The 22,918-nt window shown below is 41.1% G+C and overlaps 2 protein-coding genes across 3 annotated transcripts; both read left to right on the top strand.

Moving 5' to 3' along the window:
* Positions 1–1,043: 1,043 nt before the first annotated feature.
* On the top strand, positions 1,044–18,904 carry LOC126512128 (melanoma-associated antigen B4-like). Its single transcript, XM_050159697.1, has 2 exons — positions 1,044–2,469; positions 18,711–18,904. Exons 1-2 carry the CDS (start codon positions 1,044–1,046, stop codon positions 18,902–18,904), a joined length of 1,620 nt encoding a protein of 539 aa, XP_050015654.1.
* Positions 12,949–22,648, top strand: LOC126512089 (melanoma-associated antigen 10-like). Of its 2 annotated transcripts, none has more exons than XM_050159650.1 (4): positions 12,949–12,990; positions 19,435–19,520; positions 20,752–20,823; positions 20,961–22,648. In XM_050159650.1, exon 4 carries the CDS (start codon positions 20,972–20,974, stop codon positions 22,256–22,258), a length of 1,287 nt encoding a protein of 428 aa, XP_050015607.1. In that variant the 5' UTR covers positions 12,949–12,990; positions 19,435–19,520; positions 20,752–20,823; positions 20,961–20,971; the 3' UTR covers positions 22,259–22,648. The 2 variants fall into 2 exon arrangements, with proteins under 2 accessions (XP_050015607.1, XP_050015606.1); XM_050159649.1 differs by lacking the exon at positions 12,949–12,990 and adding an exon at positions 16,818–16,898.
* Positions 22,649–22,918: the final 270 nt, after the last annotated feature.

The raw sequence follows: 22,918 nt of genomic DNA, 5'->3' as shown, positions 1-22,918 counted from the left end.
TGCAATTTCTGGTCTAATGAGATAATATCTTGTTAACACAGAATGATCAAGACCGTATACAGTGAAGATTAATATTACAAGAATGAGAGAATCTCCAGTTTCTCAACCTTTACCATCAGTCTTCCCACTAAAAGAACTGAGAATGTAGCCCAAGAGCCACAGTAGGATGAGTCTCATGTCTGACAGTCATTAGTGTGAACATGAGGGTACCTTTCACTGAGGAGAGCTACATTCTTCACAAAGCTATGCCAATATTTCCCATTACTGAGGAGTCCCTGAACAGCTGTGTTTAAAGATGGTGTTCCATCACATCTTAACCTTCTTAATCTTAGGAATGTTGAGAGTTCTCCAGAGAATTTGACCTTAGCCTGCCAGGTGCATTGAATCCAAATCATGCTAGAGGAAAGGTGATCATAAAAAAAGACTAGCCAAACAGACTCTGGTGATCCCAGGATGTGGACTTACCTGTTAAGTCTGAGAAGCACAGAGCTGTGCTGGCATGCCTCACCTCAAGCTGCCTCTCTATTGCTCTTATAGAGCTGTCTGAAACTGTGGTTAGCTTATTGATGCCAGTCACATGCTCTCAGCGGTACAGAAGATTATCTGGAAGTGTCAAGAACCAAGATGAGATACAAATGCTGAATAGGACCCAATGACACAAACCAACTAGACTAGAAGAGACCCCCATGTATGCCATTCTACATATCTCAAGGAGGGTCCTGTGACCCAAGATCTTGACAACTTTCAGTGCCTTGAGAACTTCTCTCTCTCTCTCTCTCTCTCTCTCTCTCTCTCTCTCTCTCTCTCTCTCTCATATTGCTACCAGTTCCCAGAGGAAAAGCCAACTAGAAAGAAAGCTGACCAGTGAAGTTCTGTGATATATCCTACTAAGAAGATCTGTAAATTGGCTTTTCTTTTCACAGCCACAAGGGTTGAGAATTTTAGCTGAGAACATTTACTATTTCTCTCCTTTCCAGGCTTGTGGAAGCTCATCACCTATACATCTGCTCATACTTCTACCCACTGCTTTTTGTAAAGTCATCATGCGCCGTTATCAAAAGTGTTTATGTCTTCGTCTGGAGGGTGATTTTCAGGATCCAAATGAAGTGGAGGACTTGATGTTTGTATTGGTTCCCATACCTGAAGAAGAGGATAATGGGGAGGAGGAGGGTGCAGGGGAAGAAGAAGAGGAAGAAGAGGAAGAAGAGGAAGAAGAGGAAGAAGAGGAAGAGGAAGAGGAAGAGGAAGAGGAAGAGGAAGAAGAAGAAGAAGAAGAAGAAGAAGAAGAAGAAGAAGAAGAAGAAGAAGAAGAAGAGGAGGAGGAGGAGGAGGAGGAGGAGGAGGAGGAGGAGGAAGAGGAAGAAGAGGAGGAGGAGGAGGGAGAAAAAGGAAGAGATGACAAAAAGGAAGAGGAAGAAGAGGAAAAAAATAAAGAGTTAGGGGAAGAAGATAATGAGGAAGAAGAGAATGAAAAGGAGAAAGAAATGAAAGAGTGGGAAAAGTATGAAAAAGAGGAAGAAGGAGATGAGGAGGAAGATGAGGAAATAAGAGAATACGATGACTATGATACATCTTCCATACCTTTTTCCTATTTAAATGTCTCTTTACCTACATTGACACCTACCTTCCCCACCCCATTCTCCAGCTCCTTTCTGTTTCAGTGCACTGAGGAAGAGGGGTATGCTTCAGGAATACTGACCCCTCAGAAAGCTCAGAGTTCCATTGCATCCATATTTCAAAGAACTTTAGATGAAGAAAATAAGCACACAGAGGAAGAGGAGAGTCCAGGCATTATCCAGTCTTCAAAAGACACTCAATCTTTGTTGAATAGTCAACTAAAAGAAAAGATGACCGATTTAGTATATGCTATGATTTTCAAGTACCAAATAAAGGAACCTATCACAAAAGCAGAAATGTTAGAGGTTATCAGCAAAGAATACAGGAAACAATTCCACATGATCTTTATGGATGCATCTAAGTGCCTATACATGCTTTTTGGCATTGATATAAAGGAAGACTATGTCATAAGAAACTCCTATAACTTTGCCAATTCACTGAACCTCACCTATGAAGAAAAGCTGAGTGGACATCAAAGAATGCCTAGAAATGGCTTCCTTATATTTATTCTTGGCTTGATATTCATAGAAGGGAACTGTGCTTCTGAGGAAAGTATCTGGGAATTCCTGAATACAATGGGAATATATGATGGGGAGGTGCACCCCATCTATGGAGAACCCAGAAAATTTCTGACAAGAGACTTGGTACAAGAGAATTATTTGACATATCAGCAGGTGTCTAACAGTCATCCCCCATGCTTTGAGTTCTTGTGGGGTCCAAGAGCTCATGCTGAAACAACCAAGATGAAAGTCCTGGAATTTTTGGCAAGGATCAATGAGCGTGACCCACTTTCTTTTTTATTTTTGTATGAAGAGGCTTTAAGAGAAGAGGAAGAGAGGGCCTGGGCCCAAAGTATGTCTCCAAATATAAGTCAAGTCACATTGACTTCAGGGCATACACTTCCAGCTTGTACCCCGTGTGATGGATTTGTTTTTTAATGTATTCACTCTGAGTTTGAAAAGAGAAGTCAAAAGTCTATATAATGGAACTTGAAAGTTAGCTTGAGTAGAAAGCAGTGGAGCACAACATTGTTTTACATACCTTATGATGGGATTATTATTTTTCATTTGAGATAAACTATCAAATGTTATTCCTTGTAGTAAAAATTTATTAGCTTTGCTATCTATGTTATGAATGACCTTGATCACATGGTCCATATTATTTATTATGTTTTTGGAAAATATAGAGAACAAAACTGGGTAATGTTTTCTTCTATTCTGTAAAGTTAAATGTTGTGTTTTATTATTTGTGGGGCTTACTGAAAAAAAAACAGAAAAATACCAGTAAATTTTAGCAAAAACAATCTTAGCTCACTGACTCATTCATTTATGAAATGTTATTTGACTATTTATCTTTGGATGATACTACTTTAATAGCACAGAAAACATGGATAAAGCTACACACCTACTCAGAGAATTATAGAATCTACAGAGAACTACTGTATCAAGAACAAGGTGAAAGGTCTTATAGGATAGAGGTAAACAAAAGAATAAACAAGAAAAAAGAGCTACCCATCAGGAGCAAAAGCCAGAACAATTTTACTGGAGACTTGGCAGACTATAACTTCTTTTGACATAATTTTATATTAAGGCATAGAGAGTTTCAGGGACCATACAAACAGAGTCTTGTAGAAGAAAGATAACCATTAAATGAAAATTACTCTGAGCAGTTTTCTTGGCATTTGGGATAAACAAGAGAGGGTTCTTGATCTTGTCAGTGTAGAAGGTGCTCTAGTCTGGACAGTACATGCACTAAATGTTATACTCACAAGAACTGAAAAAAAAATTCATGGGGAGTAATGTGGGAATCTCTTTGACTGATGCCCCGATACCATCAGACTGTCTTTTTTTCCTGGTCTGGGAGAGAAAGGACCCATTCTATTATTATTTCATCTTGATTGCTATTTGTCTAAATCTAATCCGGGTCATGGATTTTCTGGTGTTAATTTAAAAGTATATCCAGAAAATGAGCAGCTAGAAGGGAGGAAAAAGTTAGTCTTTGACTGAATTCTAAGAATCCTGAGTTACTTTTGACTGAGTTACAGTACTTTAACTATTGTATAGTTAAGCTTCAACTACACAATAATTTATCGTCTGACATGGAAAATATCACAACTTTTATTTGTAATGCTGATTTTTTCATTGTTTTGATATTCTTTACCATGTTGAACTACCTCTTTTCTGAATTACAGACAACAATATGAAAACCTGAGGGAAAGGATGGCAGGGTTCACCCCACCATTCACTAAACTATCAATATGTCTTGGCAGTGTACCAGGTGATTTATTCACACTCAATGAAGTTTTACTATGCTCTCACATCTCTCAAAACTGATTCTGAGAGGAGCAATCACAGGTTTCTAGGACTTAAGAATTACCCCCAAGGTCATGTAGCTGGTGCATGCCAGCACTCAATAAACATTTATCTAGAGTGCACATTGCTCCAACTCTGCTCAGCCTCAGGTACCTTCAGTTCATTACCTGCTATTCTGAAATGTCTTACTGGAAAACATCCTGCCATGTTCCCATAATGGAAGCATAAGGAGCTAGACATGAAAATAAAACACAATGTGAGATGAGTCTTCATTGTATGAGGATTGTCTTGTTCCATCCCTTAGGAGATTTCATTACAGGATTTCCTGGGATGCTGGAAGTTTGTTACTATACCCTCATTTCAAAGCAACCTTCTTCTGTTGTTTTCCATTGTTTACTCCTCCCCAAAGCAGAAATCTACTATATTGAGCATATCAATACTGCATCCTCCTCTACGAGCTATGGGTCTCTTCTAGTGGCATTATTTGTTGCATCATTCTTTGTTCTTCCCTTGACATTGAGCATTTCAATGCTTTGTAAAAAGTTCCCAAACACTACTCTCTTGATCTTTGGAGCCCCTCTGTTTTGCTCTGATTGTTGTCCCTTCAAAAATTCTCAGGGAAGCTTAATAGAAGGTGAGTTTGTTATGAGGGGCCCTATCTTATAGCTAGATTCACAGTTTTAAAAGGACATGACACTCAAGAGAAATTTTTCTTCTTTTGTCCTTTCTGGAATAGAATCAAACATCATTCATACTCCCTAGAGAATGATTGTACAGACTTGGGGCTTAGTAGCATTGAGCAGCTCACACTTGACTCCAATTCTGCCATTTTCTTATGATTTTCTTACTTTCTTAAGCAAAAGATCAATAATACCCTCTATAGAGAGCAAGAATAAGGCAATGATCCCCAGAATAATAAGACTCCTATGGACATGACTTAAGAGACTGAAACAGTTTCATTTTACTGGAATAAACAGGGATTTCGCAAAGTTTTTTAAGAGCTAGGGTGAATGTTCAATCAGAACATTATCATTGAGTGAATGAAGGTAAGTTTACAGAAACTATGAAAAGGCTTAATGGCAATGCTTCTCAATCCTGAACTCCAAATTTGACAGAGGGAAGGAAATGATTCAAATGTAATATTTTTTAAAAGTGCAGAATATAGGTAAGGTTTGGGCTGAAAAGGAGACCTTTGGAAATAGAATTTGGGAATACTGAGTCATCACTACCAGTCAGATGTTTCAGTGTGGTCCAGTCAGGTCTAATAATGGATTGGGTCAGTGAGTCACACCTATGTTCATTCACAAGGACACAACAATGTATCCTGCATCCATTTGGTTGATCCACTTCTTTTGGCTACTTCGGTAGTTTAGTGTTCTTCGTTCTGTGTCAGGCCTGGAACATTCTTGAAGCTTACTGAAGGATGTTTAGTTTCCTTCATTGATGGAGTTCCTCTATAGACTGGAATTATGTTAGTGTCTCGGGTAAATATTTTATGACTTCAGCTGAGGCAGGCAGATAGGGAGCAATGAAGACAGTATGAAGCAACATAGGGTTAAACAGAGGTGGGGATTTCTTTGGACTTGGTATAAAAATGACGTTGCAAATAAAAAAAAAGAGTAATGAACATTTCTAAAACAAAAATAATAATATGGGTGTACCCAACTCAGATGTTTCTTTTGGATTTTTAAGTGTCAGCACACTAAGGAGTAGATACTATAATGCTGCAGTGGCTGGCCTCCTCCATTCACATCACATTCTATCTGGGGTAAGTTCACAAAGATGTAAACTTTTGCAAGAAGATGTAAATGACAGAATTCTCTCTGAAACAAATGGGGTCTGTTGGATTCAAACCTAAACCCTGATACATCATGTGGCTGAGAATACTATTGCCTTGAAGATGATTTTGTATATCAAAACAAGATTTCTATGTTAATTTTAGCCATGGCACTCTCTCATGGGAATTAAAAAGTTACATGAACAATTATACACTAGAATTTTTCCATGTGGATAAATAAGACAGACAAAGGACATGTCATACAATTCAAATCCCTGAATATGACTATTCACTCTTTTGATTTAATAATTCACCCTTTTGTTTCCTTGTTTCTCCATAACAATTTCATGAACTTATAAGTCAATAAGAATAGTAAATATACAAAGCAGAACAAAATCACAAGACATTTAATTTGGGCAGTATGTGAGAGAACAGAGGGGTAGAAAGGATCCTGGAAACTATAGGAAAGTTTTATGAAATGGTAGAGAAGTGCATGCATATTCTGAGTCCTGGAGGTTCCTGATGAGGCATGATAGTGTCCTAGTTTGCTTTATATTACTGTTATACTGGCTATGGCCAAATGCAACAGGGGGATGAAAGGGTTTATTTTGCTTCCACTTCCAGATCTTAGATAATTGTTTAAGGAAGTCATGTAGAGAGATCAAGGCAGGAACCTAGAAGCAGAAATTGCAGTACAGGCCAAGAAGAAACAATGCTTACTGGCTTGCTCCCATTGCTTTCCTTGATTTGAATTGTATATACCCAAGATCACCCACCCATATAGCACAGCCTTCAATAGCCTAGGCTTGCCACACTAATTATTTATTAAGAAAATGCTCCATAGACTTGCCTCAGAATGATCTTATGGGAATTTTTACTCAGCTGAAGGGAGAGCAGGAGGCAAGGGGCCCCGAGCTCTGAGCTGCAACTGCCTATATAGGGACTAGGGGTACGTGCAGGCCTCCTATTGGTCAAAGTGTCTCAGACTTGAGGGAGTTTTCTTCTGTTTACATATCCTGATCACAGTCTATCATGAAAGGAAATCAAAGCAGAAACACAAAATGCAGGGAGCCAGTACGTGCAGCCGCCATTACAAGATGGCGCTGGGCCCCTGCAGGCTTGGGATAAACAATTCCTTATAAGGTCATAGCCAGTACCACCATCTCGGGCATGCTCAATGTCCTCAGTGTGCCGGACCTATCAGGGAGCTTGGAAACTGCATCTTCCAGACACAACAGGGTTTATACGAATGTGAACTCAAAGATTTCATGCAGAAGACCTGTATAAGATAAACCTGACAACATCTTTGTCTGAAGAGGGGTAAGCAGACAAAAATTTCCATGACTAACAAAGAAAGTTTTTGCAATTGATACATTCTGGAAAAGAAAAAAAAATATTTTTCTCAACTAAGTGTCCCTAGGTTTATCAAACACACTCTAAGGCAGGCCTTATGCCCATGAATAGTTGCTCAACAAAAAAACAAATTCCTTGTTTCTGTGTGCATTTGTTTTTGCAGCTTGTATCTTATTGTTTTGTTGTTTTTGTTGTTGTTGGTTTGCTTTGCTATTTTATTTTATCTTATCTTATTTTTATTTTGTTGAGAGATGCTGGTGACACAGAATGAAGTTGTCTGGGTAGGAAGATAGGGAAGATATTGGGAATTTTGGGAGAGGGGAACGAATGTGATCAAAATACACTGACAGAGTATAGAACCACATCAGGAATAAGAAGGTGGAAAGGAAGTGCTTTCAGTTCAACTAGTGGGAATACCAGTGACTTGAGCTTTGTCTGCCCCCTGAACCCCAGAAGTCAGAGAGCTTCTGGGTAGTTCCTGTTCCAGAGCTCCATCTACAGATTCAGAAGAATGTGGCTTCACATTAGTATAAGGCATAATTTTAAACCTGACCAATCAAGAAAAGAATGTGCAAGTCTCTCTCATAACAACTAGGAGGCACTAGAGCTTGGCATCCACCATATCTCTGGCCTGGAGATTTATAGATTACAGTTTTTCTTTTGCTTCATGCCCTTTTTCAGGCAAGTAGGTTTTTGTGAAGGACATAAAATCTGGTTTGGGAGGCAGAAGCTGTGACTTTGAACTATCAAAGGGTGTGAGAACCAGAGGAGGGAGGAGGGACTTTTCTTCCACCACAGGAATAGAGGAAACTTTGGAGGAGCTAGTATATAATGGCTCCAGTGCCATTTGCCACTGGTACAGGCAGTCACATTCAAAGCATGAGTGTGAGGGTCCCAGTGCTTTTTGTGATTGGAATTGAACAACATTTTCTAGAAGTTCTGCCTTGTGTAATACTGACTAGGAAGTGGGGAGAGGCTGTCAGAGCATCTTGAGGACAAAGCAAGGTACTCCCACCTTTCTGGAGAAATAGTGCTAGAGGGCTGCCTAGACTGCTAAGCCAGTGGAGGTGGTTGATTGTGGGGGTAGATAGGTGGGTCAGTGATGGTCTTGGCTTGTACTGGCTGCCTAGTGCCGTTGTGTCAGTCTCCAGATAGTGAGGCTTTCTGTAAGTCAAGCAAGAGGCCAATGCAGTAAATAAATTCTGGAATTTCTCCCTTTCAGTACTAATAGGGGGAGGTCACTGGAGTACCATAAGAAAGGAAAAAGAGATTTCCATATTGGAGGACTGGAGAGCTTCTTGTTGTTTCTTAGCCACCCTGCTAGCTTAGATCCATAATAACCACACAGAAACTGTATTAATTAAATCACTGCCCATTATCTCTAGATCTCTATTGGCTGTTAATCATGTATCACCACGTGGCTGTGACTTACTGGCTAAAATTTCAGCACATCTGTCAATGGTGGCAGCCCCAAGGTTTCTCCGTGACTCTGCCTTCCTTCTCCCATGATATAGGCCGAACTAGTTTTTTTAGTCATTAACTAATAAAAGCAACACATAGACAGAAGGACCTCCCACACCACTTCCCCTTTTCTATTTAAAGAAAAAGGAAAGCTTTAACATAGTAAAATTACCTATAACAAAAAAGTTATAAATCAAGAATTACAGTTATAATATTTATATATACTTTATCTTTTATCATAATTCACAAAAACTATGTCTACTTCTATCTATTCTTCAACTCCATCAAAGCCTCGAGGATATAATATTACCTAAGTAAACAGGAAGTACATTGTAAGCAACTTCCAAAACTCTAGAAACGACAGAGACATCTCACTACCTGGACAGTCACCCAAAGTTCTTCTGTAACATTGGGGCATCCATCTTCAGCCTACAGGCTCATAGTATCCAGCAGACTTTTCCACGAAGCAGGAAATTTCAAAGATAGTTCTGTCTATATTGGCAGTTTATCAGTCACTTTCTTCTGTGTCCTGCAAAATGTCTCACAGACTCTATCATGAAGCAGGAACCCTGAAGGGTCGTTTCACCTTTAGGCAAGTTCAGAAGTCATTTCTCTGTTGATCCTGCATGTCCAGTTAAGCAGTCCAGGCAATATCAGTTTCTTGCCCAAATGGCTATCAAACTCCATAAGGAGCCCCCTTTATGCCCATCATCCTTTTGAAGTAGCTTGTGCTGTCAGGAGTAGATGTGTCTCATTGTCATGAGTTATTAAGTTATTTAAGTCCTAAGTTATTAAAACATTTCAAATGCCATATTCTGAAGGTCTCTGCCAGCTGAAAAAAAAAAATGCAGCTAACTTTGTGCGCATGTGTGCATGTCTAGAGTTCCTTTCCAAGCCCTTTCATGTTTTATATGGATTTAGTCCACTACATTGGCACACCAATAAAAGCAACACATAGACAGAAGGACCTCCCACACCACTTCCATTTTCACCATAGAATCAGTGGGTACTAGAGTCGCAGCTTTTGAGCCCCTTAACCCAGTGAGTGGAAAGTGACCTTCAAGTTTTGTACTGGCTTTCCAGTGCCATTGTTGCTGCCTGAAGATGGTCAGGCTTTTGCTTGGTGTCAGGCCTCAGGATTTGGGGGAAGATCTCATACCCTTGGGAAATATCAAGGGAGGAAGTATGTGTGAGGGGATTCTGAATAAAGAACAAAAGGCTGCTGGCTGATGACTGGGGACCTGGTGTAGGAGGTCCTTCTGTATTTGTGTTGCTTTCATTGGTTATTAAAGAAACTGCCTTGGCCTAGTATAGGGCGGAAATCAGGTAGGCAGGAAGACAGAACAGAATTCTGGGAAGAATAGCAGTGTGGCAGATGCCATGAATCTCCCCCCTGAGATAGACATAGGTTAGAATCTTTCCCGGTAAGCCATGACCTCGTGGTGATACATAGATTGATAGAAATGGGTTAGATCAGGATGTGAGAGTTGGCCAAGAAGAGGCTAGATATAATGGACCAGGCAGTAATTTAATTAATACAATTTCTGTGTTGTTATTTTGGGGGCTAAGCTATCCAGGCAACAGGACACAGCCAGCCCTTTCCTCTTACTACAGGGACCTTTCTTGCAACAGATATATGGGAGTAGTATATCTACTACTTCCTTAACTGTTTTTTTCCTAGAAGCAGGCTGTGACCCCTCAACAATTTCCTGAGTTCAGTCTGTTTGCCTAAGGGAAGATGCGAGCTTTTCTTCTTGTTTGCTCATGTGCTCTCTCTCTCTCTCCTTCGTTTCTTTCTCTTTCTCTTTCTTTCTCTTTCATTCCTTTCTTTCTCTTTCCTTCATTTCTTCAGCTTTCTCTTTGTGTTCTCTCTCTTTTGTTCTTTCCTTGCTTGATTCTTTGGAGGGGAAGAGACTCAGATAATTAGGGGTAAAGTCCTACACCTAAGGCAGAGGTCACTGTGGGAGGAATGGAGCAGTCTTATCCTACACAGGAATGCTTATGGGAGGGGTGAGTCTAACTTGTCCAGAAAGTTGCCACCAAAGGCTCCTACCTAGGTCCTATATTGAAATATTTGTTTCTATGAGTACCATATCCAGAGTTCAGGGAAGTAAGCTGTTTCAGAATATTACTTAGACTTCAGGTAGGTTTGAAAAATGTCTAACCTTGGCAAATGCTAAGCGGGGGGGATCTTGAGGGACACCAGTAAGGACAATGAGGACGATTTGGGAACCTTTACCCTTCTTGCATTTAGAGATCTGTTTCTACCTTTCCCAGCTCTCTTATCTGGAATCTTTCAGGCAGGCTGACTGGTGTGTGGTTTCCAGGGCTCCATCATGGGAGGCATAAGGAACTGGTGTTAAGTAGGCACAAGAGTCTGAACTCACCACTGGGAGGTCTCTGAGGGATTGATTTATTCTTTCCCTAACATCCTTATTTACAGACACAGTTGGGCATTAGTTACAGACTATATCCCCGATAGACTTTGGGCAGGGTGAGTGATATGTAGGTCCCAGAGGGGGCTCAACTGTCACCACAGGAGAGTATGCTTTTCCACACCTGAGAAAAAAATGGTGTTGTCTGCTCTGATTGTCCAGACAGTTGTTCTGGGAAGCTCCATGTTATGTTTTCATATGATACATGTTGGCAATACAAAAGAAGAGGTGAAGCTGGGAGTGAGGAATGACCTAAAACCAGAGAGTATCATTGCCTGAGGGACAGAACAATCACAGGAGAAAGAAAAATAAATAAAAAGAAAAACAGAGGCATTCTGAGTCTTATGAGGTTTATATATAACTAATCACCATCCCACAGAGAATTGACTATATGCCTACAATCTCAGCTACACTTATGCTAAGACCCTAGAAGTAGGGGAATCAAAGTCCATTCTCTCACTCCTAACTTGCCCTTTTTAGGATGGAGAGGGTTTCCAGGATCCAAAGAACTCAGGCCTAAAGAGCCCAGACAGTGCCTCAAACAAGAAGAAAATTCTAAGTAGGACCAAGTTTTTCCACTCCACACATCCTTAGCAATGCTCTTCCTCAGCAATTCTCTTTGAAAGGTGAAAGGCAGGGTTCCTAGATTTGGCATACTCTGACTTCTGTTATGGAAGTCCAAGGGAGTAAGATTTTCCTCTGAAAAGTCAAACTTTGCTCAGCTGACAGTGTAGTCTTTGACTTGGTAAGCATTAAGTAAGAAACCAAAAGAGAGGGATCTCTGTTCAGATAGAACATGATAGTCTCATTGGGCTTTGGTTGCCATCAAGAAGACTCAAGGTGCCTACCTACACTGTTTTCTGAATTCCATTTGGCAATTCTGAGGTTTATGTTTCACAGAAGGTGAAGGAGGTTATCAAAACCTGGCCAATCAGGAACAAAATGTTCCAAATTTGAACTAAAAGCCTCTCTCACCACTGCTGTAGAGAGTACAGAGTTCCCTAGGTTACTGAAGTTTTCCCTGAAGCACAACATGATAAGACTTGTAATCTTTCCTGACTTCAGTGTCTAGAGTCTGGGGGGGGGGGGGGGTCAAGGCTTTGTGATAGCGCTGGACTCTGGTCTGCAGTAAAACAGTCCTAAGTTTGTGAAATATTAAAGAAAGGCTTTTGGGTGAGGACTGAGCAATCTCCCCTGTCCTGGAGAAACAGAACTCCTAATCGTCTCTTCTTAAGCATTAACCCCTTGAGCTTCAATTTCCTGTCACAGCTTCTATAAGTAATAGGAGTGCCATTAGGAAGTCTAGGGGAGGTGAAGCAGTATTTGGGGGGACTGGGCTGAAACTGTGACAGCAGAGAGATGAATCTTAGCCTTGGAAACATCAAGAAGAAGAGCATCTGAGACTGAGAGGACTCTGAAAGATTAGGAGCTTTGACTTTCTCTAAAGGTACAGAGGATCTTGATTTTTCTTCTAAAACAGATAACCCAGAAAATCTTCAAACAGAACAAGTAAAGTAGTTTCTAGGGTTACAGTTTGGGAGTTAAAGGGAAGTGAAGCGATTATATATGCAGATAGACTCTGGTTAGCAGGGTTGGGAAGTCAGTGAAAGAGCAGTTGGAGCATGACATTTGCTCTCAGAAAAAGCTTGCTTCCGATACAATTTGCCTATGTAGTGGCTCCACAAATCTTGACAAATTTTTGTACTAAACTCAGCCACCAAGTTCTATGTTTGGAGTCTGAGGGAAACTGCATTTTTAAGGAGGTGATTTGCTAGATTGGGTCTAGTATAGGTTTAAGATGAAACCATTTCCTTAACTGATTTTGTGTGGGTACTTTGAAAGAAGTTAGGCTACTTGAACGTTGACTTCATTTGGGTCAGGGGTTACCCTGCCTAGATAGCCATTGAGAGGAAGTCTTTAGGAAAGTGCTGGGAGGGACCAGAGAAATCCTTATAGGGGTAAACCAGTTTCACCTGATCAGGCAGTTTCCTTGCTTTTACCATTGTCATTCTGTGTTCCGTGCTTGGAGCCCAAGGTAAGGTTTTTCTGAAGGGCTTATGAGGACGGGAAGGGAGGGGATAGAGCCTGTTTTCTCACTCATTGGACTCCAAGATAAGACTCTTTCTGAGGGGCGTATGAGGATGGGGAGGAAAGAGATAGAGCTTTTTCTCTCACTGAGAAAACCCACATGCCCAAAGAGACGGCCTGGGAGCCTCTGGGTCAGGTACATTTAGGGAAACACATTAAACGATGTAGTTCCATAAATGTTGTTAGAAGTAGTCTTAGGATTTCAAAGAAATAAATCTCTAACCTGAATAAAGTGTCCGGATATGACAACTTTACTTCTGATCAAAAGGGTGTTGAACTCTCACTGAAATGGTGGAGGAAGCACATCCAGCAGATAAGGTCTCCAACTTTCATCCTTAACACCAGAGGGACTTGGCTGTTCCTCCTTTGCTGAGATCTAACCTCATAGTCTATTCCTGCTTGGCTAGCTTTGGAAAACAGCAGAAAAAGCAAAGGGGAGGAGGTGGGGAATGTGGCGGACTGGATAGGCATTTCTATCTTATTTTTTCTTATTTTATTTTTATGTGTATGAGTGTTTTTCTTGCATGTATATATAGACTATAGGTGTGCTTCATAATCACGGAGGTCAGAAGAGGAATTTGGATGCTCTGGGGCTGGAGTTACAGACACTTTTGAACTGCCATTAGGGTTCGGGGAATTCACTCTGGGACTTCTGGACGAGTAGGCTGTGCCCTTAATTGTTGTGCCATCGCTCTACTCCATTATTCCTTTTTTTTTTTAAAAAAAAAAGAAAGTCGGTTACACTGACTGGTCAAATATTATTGGAGCATAAAGGACAATAGGAATAGAAAAAATAAGATTAGACCTTTCACAGAAGGCATCTATCTCAGACACAAGTCTGAGAGCTTGTGTGTTCAGTACTGGACAAAAAGAGTTCAAGGCTTCTTATAAATTATTTGAAAGGGAAGATGGAAATTTGATGGGTTGTACAGTTGGAAACTGGAGGGATATAAGGCTTTCGGATTTTGGACTGAACTTGGGTTGGCAGGTAAGGAGTTCTAGTAATGAGTGTGTAGGAGCCTTTCCCTACAGGAAGATGACGGTGTTGGTCCCACACGCAAAGAAAGTTGCTGAAAGACTCTCCATTCCTGGCCATGACTCACACTAGCTTGTTTCCCAGATTTTCATGTCTTGAGATCATGTGTACTCAGATCGCTAAGGGAGGATTTCCAGCCCGGGAAAAATATTGTGGGTTTTATAGAGATCTCTTGGTTCTTGTCTTCTTGGAGGAATGAATTCAGTTACTCAAGAAACTTAGACAGTTTAAATAGAAGTTTATTTAATAAAGGTAAACAAAGAAAATACCCCAAAGACAGAATGGACTGCGCTGCCCCAAAGAAAAGAGCTGTACTGAAGAGTCTATATAAGGATTTTTTTAAAAAAAAGTTTTATGTGTATTCATTCATCAGATGTGTGGCACATTTCTAGGATAAGGTGACCAACAATTTCCCCTTAAAAATAATGGTGGACAAGGTCTCCCCTTTTACAGTTTTTTTTTATGCCAAATCCTCTAGAAAATCTGAGAAAGGGTCAAAACCATAACATAAGTGATATACTGAAGTTAGAGCCTTTTAAGGCTATTGCTTTCCATGTGTGGAAAACTGTTCTGGTATCTTAGTTTCTGATAAAACAGCAGCAACCTAAGCATCACTTCAGGAATGTTGAACCACAAAGGTGAATACCTTCAGAAGAGACAATTACCAGGGTCCTGCTTGCAGCTTTGAGCAGTTCATTCCTATCTAAGTCTTTGCTTTCCCAGCATCATCATGAAGGCCTTACCTTATAGGAGGTCTGGGAAAATTCGTGTGTTCTAGGCTCCCACAGATAGAATTATTCTGCCTGTGCCCTCCCAAGAAGCCATCCCTGCCTGGATAAAAGAAGGTGATACAATGTATGCTTTCCTGGGTTTTGTCCTGCAAGGTCAAGGAAATTGAGAGTTTGGAAAGAGAGCTGGAGTTTGAGTCCTGAGGAGGTGGAACTTGAGTGAAGAGTATGAATATTTTCCTCACCCAAAGCCATTACATAATTCCAGCCCCACTCGCCAGGGTACTTCCTCCTGACAGTGGGGGCTCCAGGCTATCACAGTTCTAAATATTTCCCCCATGTTCCATTTCTGGAATACAAGCGGGTTTGCAGCTTTTTCGTCTGTGGTTTCACTCCCTTATGAGGCATATCCTTCAGTGTAAACAATGGTCTTCAGAATAGAATCTTCTTTTCCTTCACAGAAACAGTGAATACATCATCTTTTGTACCTCAGGGTACTCTGCTTTAGGTCATGGCTCAGAATCCTTATTTTTAGTAGTGTCATGATCCCAATCTAAAAGAGGTGGGGGTTTGGAGGTGTGTTGGACTTAGGACTGCTGGAAAGGATTCCCAGACAAGGCAAACATTCAAGTGAGGGAGAACTATCAGGGTTCCAGGGGGGATTAAGAGGCATCCCCCAGGCCGGGCAGTGGTGGCGCACGCCTTTAATCCCAGCACTCCGGAGGCGGAGGCAGGCAGATCTCTGTGAGTTTGAGACCAGCCTGGTCTACAAGAGCTAGTTCCAGGACAGGCTCCAAAACCACAGAGAAACCCTGTCTCGAAAAACCAAAAAAAAAAAAAAAAAAAAAAAAAAAAAAAAAAAAAAAAAAAAAAAAGGCATCCCTCTTCCAAACAAAGAATGGAGCTGACATTGTCTACCCTGGAAATCATCTCTCTGGTGCACTATGGGCTGGAAAAGCAGTGTGCTGTTTGGTTTGTTGGATTACATATTGCTAGACTAGGGGGATGGAGGCTTTTGGATTGTATAGTTTTAACCTTGGTAAACATCAAGGCAAAGACAATGGCAGTTGAGGATTGTCAGTTTTCCCTTTCCCCATAAATATTATGGCCTCCACTCATGTGTTTTTAAGCAGTTTCCCTAAAGCCTAGAGGTTGCATGTCAATTTTGGATGAAATAATTGTTTCCCTGAATCCCATGTGGGAAATACAAGGAAGATGAATATTTTAAGGAATGGGCTGGATCCAGGTCAGCAAAGGAAGTGGTCCCAGGATTGAGAAATATTGAGGAGAGACCCTCTGAAGAGTGAATGGAAGTTCCTCATGGGGCTTTGGGAATATCCTACTCCCTTACATGTACAGGGATTTGGGCCTCACCTTCCCCAGAATTCTTAGGAGGAAGCATACAGAAAGGGTGAAGGATCTGCTATTTGTAGTTTGTATCTTGTTGGCTGGTGGCAGTGAATTATTTTGAGGAGGTAGGATTCTCCCACAGTCATCTTGGGAGAATGCTAGCTTTAAAGGTTATGGTCCTAATGGAAGAATAGAAGGAAGTCTTTCTGAGCACTATAGAAAGAGTTAAGTGACAATGCTCCTTAACCAGGCTGTGCCCTGGGAATTTCTAGGCAACGTTGCAGCTCTAAACATTGTTTCCATAAATTCAATGTCAGAAGTCTGTGGTATCTGAGGCTTTCTGAACAGGATGAGACTCAGAAGAATTCCTAATCTGGAGGGAAGGAGCATGAAGGTTGGATGGGAGCCTTCCTACCTCTACAGAAATAATAAGGCTTTAGTCCTCTTTGACGAAATTGTGGTCCTAGGAATCTCTAAGCAAGGTTGTAAGTCTAAACATTGTTTCCACAAGCTCAATATCAGGACTATGGGACTTGAAGTTTTTGAGAAAAAACGCGAAACCGGTTTATCAGGAGCAGTCTCAGCCTTGAGTAGGAGGAGCCTCAGAAAATAGCGGAGGCTTTCTCTGGACAAAAAGAGGTGTGACCCATTCCAGTTGCTCAGACTGCTGCCCCAAAGGCATCCAGTCTGTTCCTGCTTGGTGTTTGCTACCTGGAGCTTCCTGTCCGAAGCCTAAGGGAGGTAAGGCCTTTCGTGAAAGGGCTTAGTGGAGCACAGGTTCCAACCTCAGGAAATGTTGAGAAGAGAGGTTTGAGAGTGAAATAAGAAGTTGAGGGGCCATCAGACCCACAAATATAGGGGTCTGTCCAGCATTCATCTCAGAATTGATCCAGAAAGGGCATGTCGTGTGCTGTTCCCAGCTTTCGCCTGGGATACTGAAAGCAGTAAGACATTGAGAGTGGGCAGAACTCAGTCAGCAGGGTCTAAGTCCACGTCTGGAGGAATGTAAATAGAGGGCCTTGGAAGGACATTAATGGAAGATTGGGAAACTTGGTGCGCAACACAAATAATAGGGGTGTGTGAATCCTTTCGTAGTTGAAAGAGGCTTTTAGGGAAGGAACTAAACTCAGCACATTGGAGGTGCTTTGAGTGGAAAGGTGCTAAAGGATAATATGAGCCTTTTCTTTCCACAGAAAGAGGCATAAATAGCTTCACTTACTAATGTAGGACCTCCAGGGAGACCAAAGGAAAATAGGTTCACGCTGTTTGTTTCTGCCTTCTGTGCCCAGAGTTCAAGGGAGATGAGTTTTTTGTTGTTGTTGTTGTTTGTTTGTTTGGTCAGGTGGCTGGATTATGGCTGGCAGGGGAACAGTCCCAACTCCAAGAAACATGGAGGAATTTGGGGCCTACCCCTTCTCCTCAGATAGAGAGAGGTTGTTCCACTTTTTCAAACAGCATTCATCTCAGGCATTATGAGGAGTCTACTGTTTCTAGAGGTTTTTTTTTTCCTAAGAAAATAATGAACATTGTAGTATATTTTCAACTTCATTTTCAGTCCACATGAATAAACTAATTTTCAAGCCGAATATAGAAAGATGCAATTTGAACCTTGGAAAGGAAGAACTTGAGAGAGCAACCTTGTTGCCATCCCCTCCACTATAGAAATTGAGATGGAATGTCAGTGCTCCTTGCGCAGGAAATTTCTTATTTAGGCTCTAGGCCAGTAATTCTCAACCTTCCTAATGTTACAACTCTTTAATACAGTTCCTCATGTTGTGGTGACCCCCAGACATAAAATTATCTTCATTACTTCTTTATAACTGTGATTTTGGAACTATTCTAAACTGTAATGTAAATGTCTGATATGTGACTTGTGTGAAAGGGTCATTTGATCCACAGGTTGAGAAACATTGCTCTAGGCCATGAAGTCTTTTGCTACGACCCTGAAATGTTCAGGGAATAAGAGAGGTAATAACTTGACTTCTGATACTGACTTGGATTTTTCACTTTAATTCCTGCATGGAGAAAAATCAGGAATAGATCTCTAAGGAGGACTGGAAAGACTCTGAGTAAAGATTAAAACTCTACCTGACCTTCACAGAAATAGACCTCTGCCACAGTTTTCCTCAGTTCCTGCCTCTATGTGACTCTAGGCAGAATGATCAATGGGGCATTTCCCTTACTTTATGCTGAGTCTTTTCAACAGGGTACTAGACACCAAACACCATGAGTAGGAGTTCCAGCCCTGAAGGACATGACTCTGGGTGAAGAGTCACAGCTTTTCCTTCTCCCACAGAAACAGTAGGGAAATAGTCCTGCTTGCTAAGGTATTTGCTTATTGGTTATTAAAGAAAAAAAAGTAACCTGCAGGAGGCTTATGAGAACTCTAAAAGAAGAGGAGGATCCTCTGGGAGGAGGAGTGATACTCTCCCTTTCCCTTCAGAAATCAGTAGTGTTTGTTAGTCTTGATTCTTCAGGCAACCATATCAGGATGCTAAGATTAGGTATCAGCAAGAACACATTTTAACCATAATTCTGTATTCATATCCCAAGGAAGATTTGTCCTCTCAGAAGGGGACTGTATTCCAAAAATCTGGGACGGATTCTTTGCCTTGGAAACTATCCAAGAGATTGCTCCAGTGACGGAGCACTGGGGAGAGTCTGACAAGGTTCTCACACTGATATTTTACAAACTGCTGCGGCTGCTCACTGTCCATCCTCTTCACAAATTTAATTTACTGACATAGTAAACCCCCTCTCCATCTGCAGCTCCCCAGACTATCAGACAAAAGGGGAAGTGAGGTCCTTTCCATCTGTAGGGGATGAGAATAACCACTGCTCTCAGTCTTCTCTCAGGGTCCTTTTCTGCTCATTTCCTGAAGCTGGAATTCCTTACCTATAGAGTATAATCCAGCATTCTGTATAAGAGCCTCAACTTCAGAGTCCCAACACGGAACTCGAGAATCTGTAACAGTTCTTTTTTTTTTTTTTTTTTTTTTTTTTTTTTTGAGACAAGGTTTCTCAGCTCTTCTAGACAAGACTGGCCTTAACCTCACAGAGATCCTTCTGCCTCTGCCTCCCGAGTGCTGGGATTAAAGGCGTAAACCGCCACCGCCTGGCAACTTTAACAGTTCTTAATTACCTGGAGCATTCCAAGACAACCACCTGGCCAGTTAGGCATGGCTTCTTTTAATTTTGTGGTAGTAGAGAAGATTTATGTTTCTTACGGCAAAGCCTCACAAGTATTTTACCTTCTCACTGCTCTCTGTATTCCCAGGCAGTAAACATCTTCATCAGAAGAGAAGGCCATCTGGAAAAGAACAATAACAGATCAGAAGAGAGAAAGATCTGTGTGGAGATAAGGTAATATTCCAGAATGAGGAGTGAGGACACAGTTATCCTCCTCTTTTGAAGGACGAGAAGTGTACTAAGCTTGACTATGTCCTCTTGCCATCTCCTAGAGGAGCTGTGTAACATGGTCTTTTGTGGTTCATACCCTATCTCTATGATCAAGTAACTGAGTGCTTGTTTTGAGGTGGGCAGACCAGGGACAACAGAGAAAGAATGCTGAAAGTTGTCATGATAAAGAATGGAAGATCTTATGGCAGCCTGAATATGCCATGCTTTGTTGATACCCACGGGAGGCATATCTCTCTCTGAACAGATACAGAAGAGGAGTAGATTGGGAAGAGCAAAGCGGAGGCAACCAGAGGACAGGAGGGAGTGGAAACTGCAGTTGGGTTGTAAGATGATAGATAGATAGATAGATAGATAGATAGATAGATAGATAGATAGATAGATAGAAAGATGGGATGGCGCATAGATAAAAAGGGAAAAAGGAATGAAATAACCTCTAACCTAGAAGAGTTATGATCCCTGCAGTTTGGCTGGTACTTTGTTGTCATTCAGGTTAGACTGATATGGTTTTGAATCGTGCTCCATCACTTTCTCTTCATAGTATTAGGAATGTTAAGTTTTGTCCTGTGAATTAGACCTTAGTCTACCAGATGGATATAATCCATCTCTTCATGGGGCAAAGATAAGCACAAAGGGGGTCTTTCACTCCACAAATGTTCAGAGTTTAGCCTGGACAGCACTGCTCCACATTGATGGTTGTTTGTTTATAGCCTGGAAAACACTGAGAAACTACTGCTCCACATTGTTGTTGGTTTGTTTATACCCTGGACAGCACTGAGAAGCCACTGCTCCTTATTTAGTCAGTTTTTTCAAGACACATTTTCTCGGCAAAAACATTTTCCTGTCCTGGAACTCATTCTGTAGACCAGGCTGTCTACTTTTATTTTAAACCTAAGGATGATACTACCTAGTTTTCTATTGCAGAGCTTCAAGGGACTATAGTGAGAAGCTTGGGATTAATTTTGTGTTTTCAAAATCATAGAACAAAAGAGATCCTGAAAGTGTCAAGAGTCCAAGAGTCCAAGTGGTGTACATACCTCCATATACACAAACATTGTACTGCAGAATGCAGGGACCCCAACACAATTCGTCCCACGTACTCTTGTATGTGTACTCCTTGAAATCAGACTCTGACTTCTGGATGAACTCAAAGAACCTTTATCATTTTCTACTGTAGGTTCCTAAAGGACAAACCAAATAGAAAGCCTGTGGAACTCTGTGGTTATACCATATCACCTGGAGAAGATCGGTAAGTTGGCTTTTGTTAGAACCTTCATGAACAAATATGTCCCTGTGTGCCGGGTTGCTCTGCTTTTCTCTTACTTCCCCATGCCTGTGCAATCTCATCCCCCTTGACCTGTTTGCCTTTCTGTCTTCTGCCCCCAGAGAGCAAAATAATGTCTCGCTACGGAAAGCACCCACGCCTCAGCCTGGAGCAAAGTGTAAGCTTCCAGATCCCAGGTGAACCAGACGAGTTCCCACTGGTTCCCACAGCCGAGAAAGAGGAGAGACAGGAAGAAGAGGAGGTAAAAGAAGAAGAGAAAGAAGATAACAATACGCAGAAAAATGAGGAAGATAACAATGAGAAGGAAGAAGAGGAAGTAAAAGGGAATGAAGAGGAAAAGGAAGAGTGTGGTGATGAAGTGGATGAGGAAGAAAATGAGAAGGGAGAGGAAGAAAATGAGAAGGGAGAGGAAGAATCAGACATAGCTTCCATGTTTTTCTCATCTTCTAATGTTTCTTTACCAAGTTTCACCCCTCCTTCTCCTTCTTTCTCTTCCTCCTCCTCCTCTTCCTCCTCTTCAATCTTTTCTCTGTTTGAGAGCAACCTGGTGGGAAATGCGGGCTATGCTCCTGGGATACTGAGCATTTTTCAGAATGCTCAAAGCTTCTTCCCCTCATCTATTTTAGGGGGGGATTTAGAGGAAACAAGCAGCAATGACGAAGAGAGTTCAGGTGCCAGTCAGTCTTCTGAAGATCCTGAAGCCCTGCTGGATGTTGTGATACAAGAAAAGGCTACTGATCTGGTGTTTCTTTTCATTTACAAGTATAGAATGAAGGAACCCATCACATTATCAGAAATTTATGAGGTTGTCACCAAAGATTATGAGAACCATTTTCCTGTCATCTTCATGGAAGCTTCTAAGTGCTTGGAGATGACCTTTGGCATTGATATAAAACAAAGTGATCTTCTAAGCAGTGCTTATGTCTTTGTCAACTCTCTGAACCTCACCTATGAGGACACGCTGAGTGACAATGATAGATTGCCTAGAAATGCTTTCCTGATAGTCATTCTGGGTGTAATTTTCATAGAAGGGAACCGTGCTTCTGAAGAAAGAATCTGGGAATTCTTGAAGCTGGTAGGAGTGTATGATGGGGAGGAGCATTTCATTTGTGGGGATCCCAGGGAGTTCCTCACTATAAATTTAGTGCAGGAAAATTACCTAGAGTATCGGCAGGTGCCTAATAGCCAGCCTCCGTGCTTCGAGTTCCTGTGGGGTCCAAGAGCCTATGCTGAAACTACCAAGATGAAAGTTTTGGAGTTCTTGGCAAAGATGAATGGGTGTGACCCAACTGATTTTTCAGTCTGGTATGAAGAGGCTTTGAGAGATGAGGAAGAGAGGGCCTGGGCCACAAGGGACTCCGAAGATGGAAGCCCAACCATGTGGCTTGCAGAGCGCTGATTGTTAGTTTCTCTTACCCAATGCGAGGGACCTGTTTTTGCATGGGCTCACTCTAATTTTGAAAAATGCAGCCAAAATTTTAAGTAAGGGAAAATCAAGCCTAAGCTCAGTAGAAAAGGTTAAAAAAATACTAATTGGGGGTTTGCTTAGCTGTTTAATTTTGGACTAATTTTAAATGTTATTCCTTGTAAGTAGAATCTATGATTGAAACTGGTAACACAATTTTACTGTTTTTTGTTCAAACAGTGTAGTGGAAATTATGTAATGTAGCTTACTTTTGAATTGTTTTAAACCTATTAGTTTATTCTGTAAAATTAAAATGCAGAGTACATTTATTTACCAAGCTCATGTAAGAAAACAGGACATATCAATAAATCTTAATAAAGACTGCTTGCTGACTCATTCATCAAATATGAGTGAATCTTTTCTGTTGGGAAAATAATATGATATTGGGGTGAGGTGCAAGAAAAAATAATACACTTCCCTACAGAGGGAATAGCAGAGTCTGGAAACAGCTATCATATAAGGGACATGGTGAGATGTTTGTCAAGTCATAAAGAACAAGTAGAAAGAAGGTACAAATGAGGAGGATGGGTTCCAGTTATCAGAAGTCAAGTGCAAACATTCCAGAGCCTGTGAAATTTGTGATTTGGGAGAGTA

Source organism: Alexandromys fortis, unplaced genomic scaffold, assembly GCF_014885135.2.
Source record: "Alexandromys fortis isolate MF-2015 unplaced genomic scaffold, M_Fortis_MF-2015_v1.1 scaffold_95, whole genome shotgun sequence".
In the NCBI taxonomy this organism is placed as follows: domain Eukaryota; kingdom Metazoa; phylum Chordata; class Mammalia; order Rodentia; family Cricetidae; genus Alexandromys; species Alexandromys fortis.
The sequence above is the reverse complement of the archived record's forward strand: the minus strand, read 5'-3'. Positions and strand labels throughout refer to the sequence as shown.

Excerpts from the sequence above, each read along its gene's own strand:
- LOC126512128 (XM_050159697.1), top strand. The coding sequence starts at position 1,044 with ATGCGCCGTTATCAAAAGTGTTTATGTCTTCGTCTGGAGGGTGATTTT. Across the intron at positions 2,470-18,710 it reads AGAGAGGGCCTGGGCCCAAA|GAAGATTTGTCCTCTCAGAA; the intron begins GTATGTCTCCAA and ends TCATATCCCAAG.
- LOC126512089 (XM_050159650.1), top strand. The coding sequence starts at position 20,972 with ATGTCTCGCTACGGAAAGCACCCACGCCTCAGCCTGGAGCAAAGTGTA.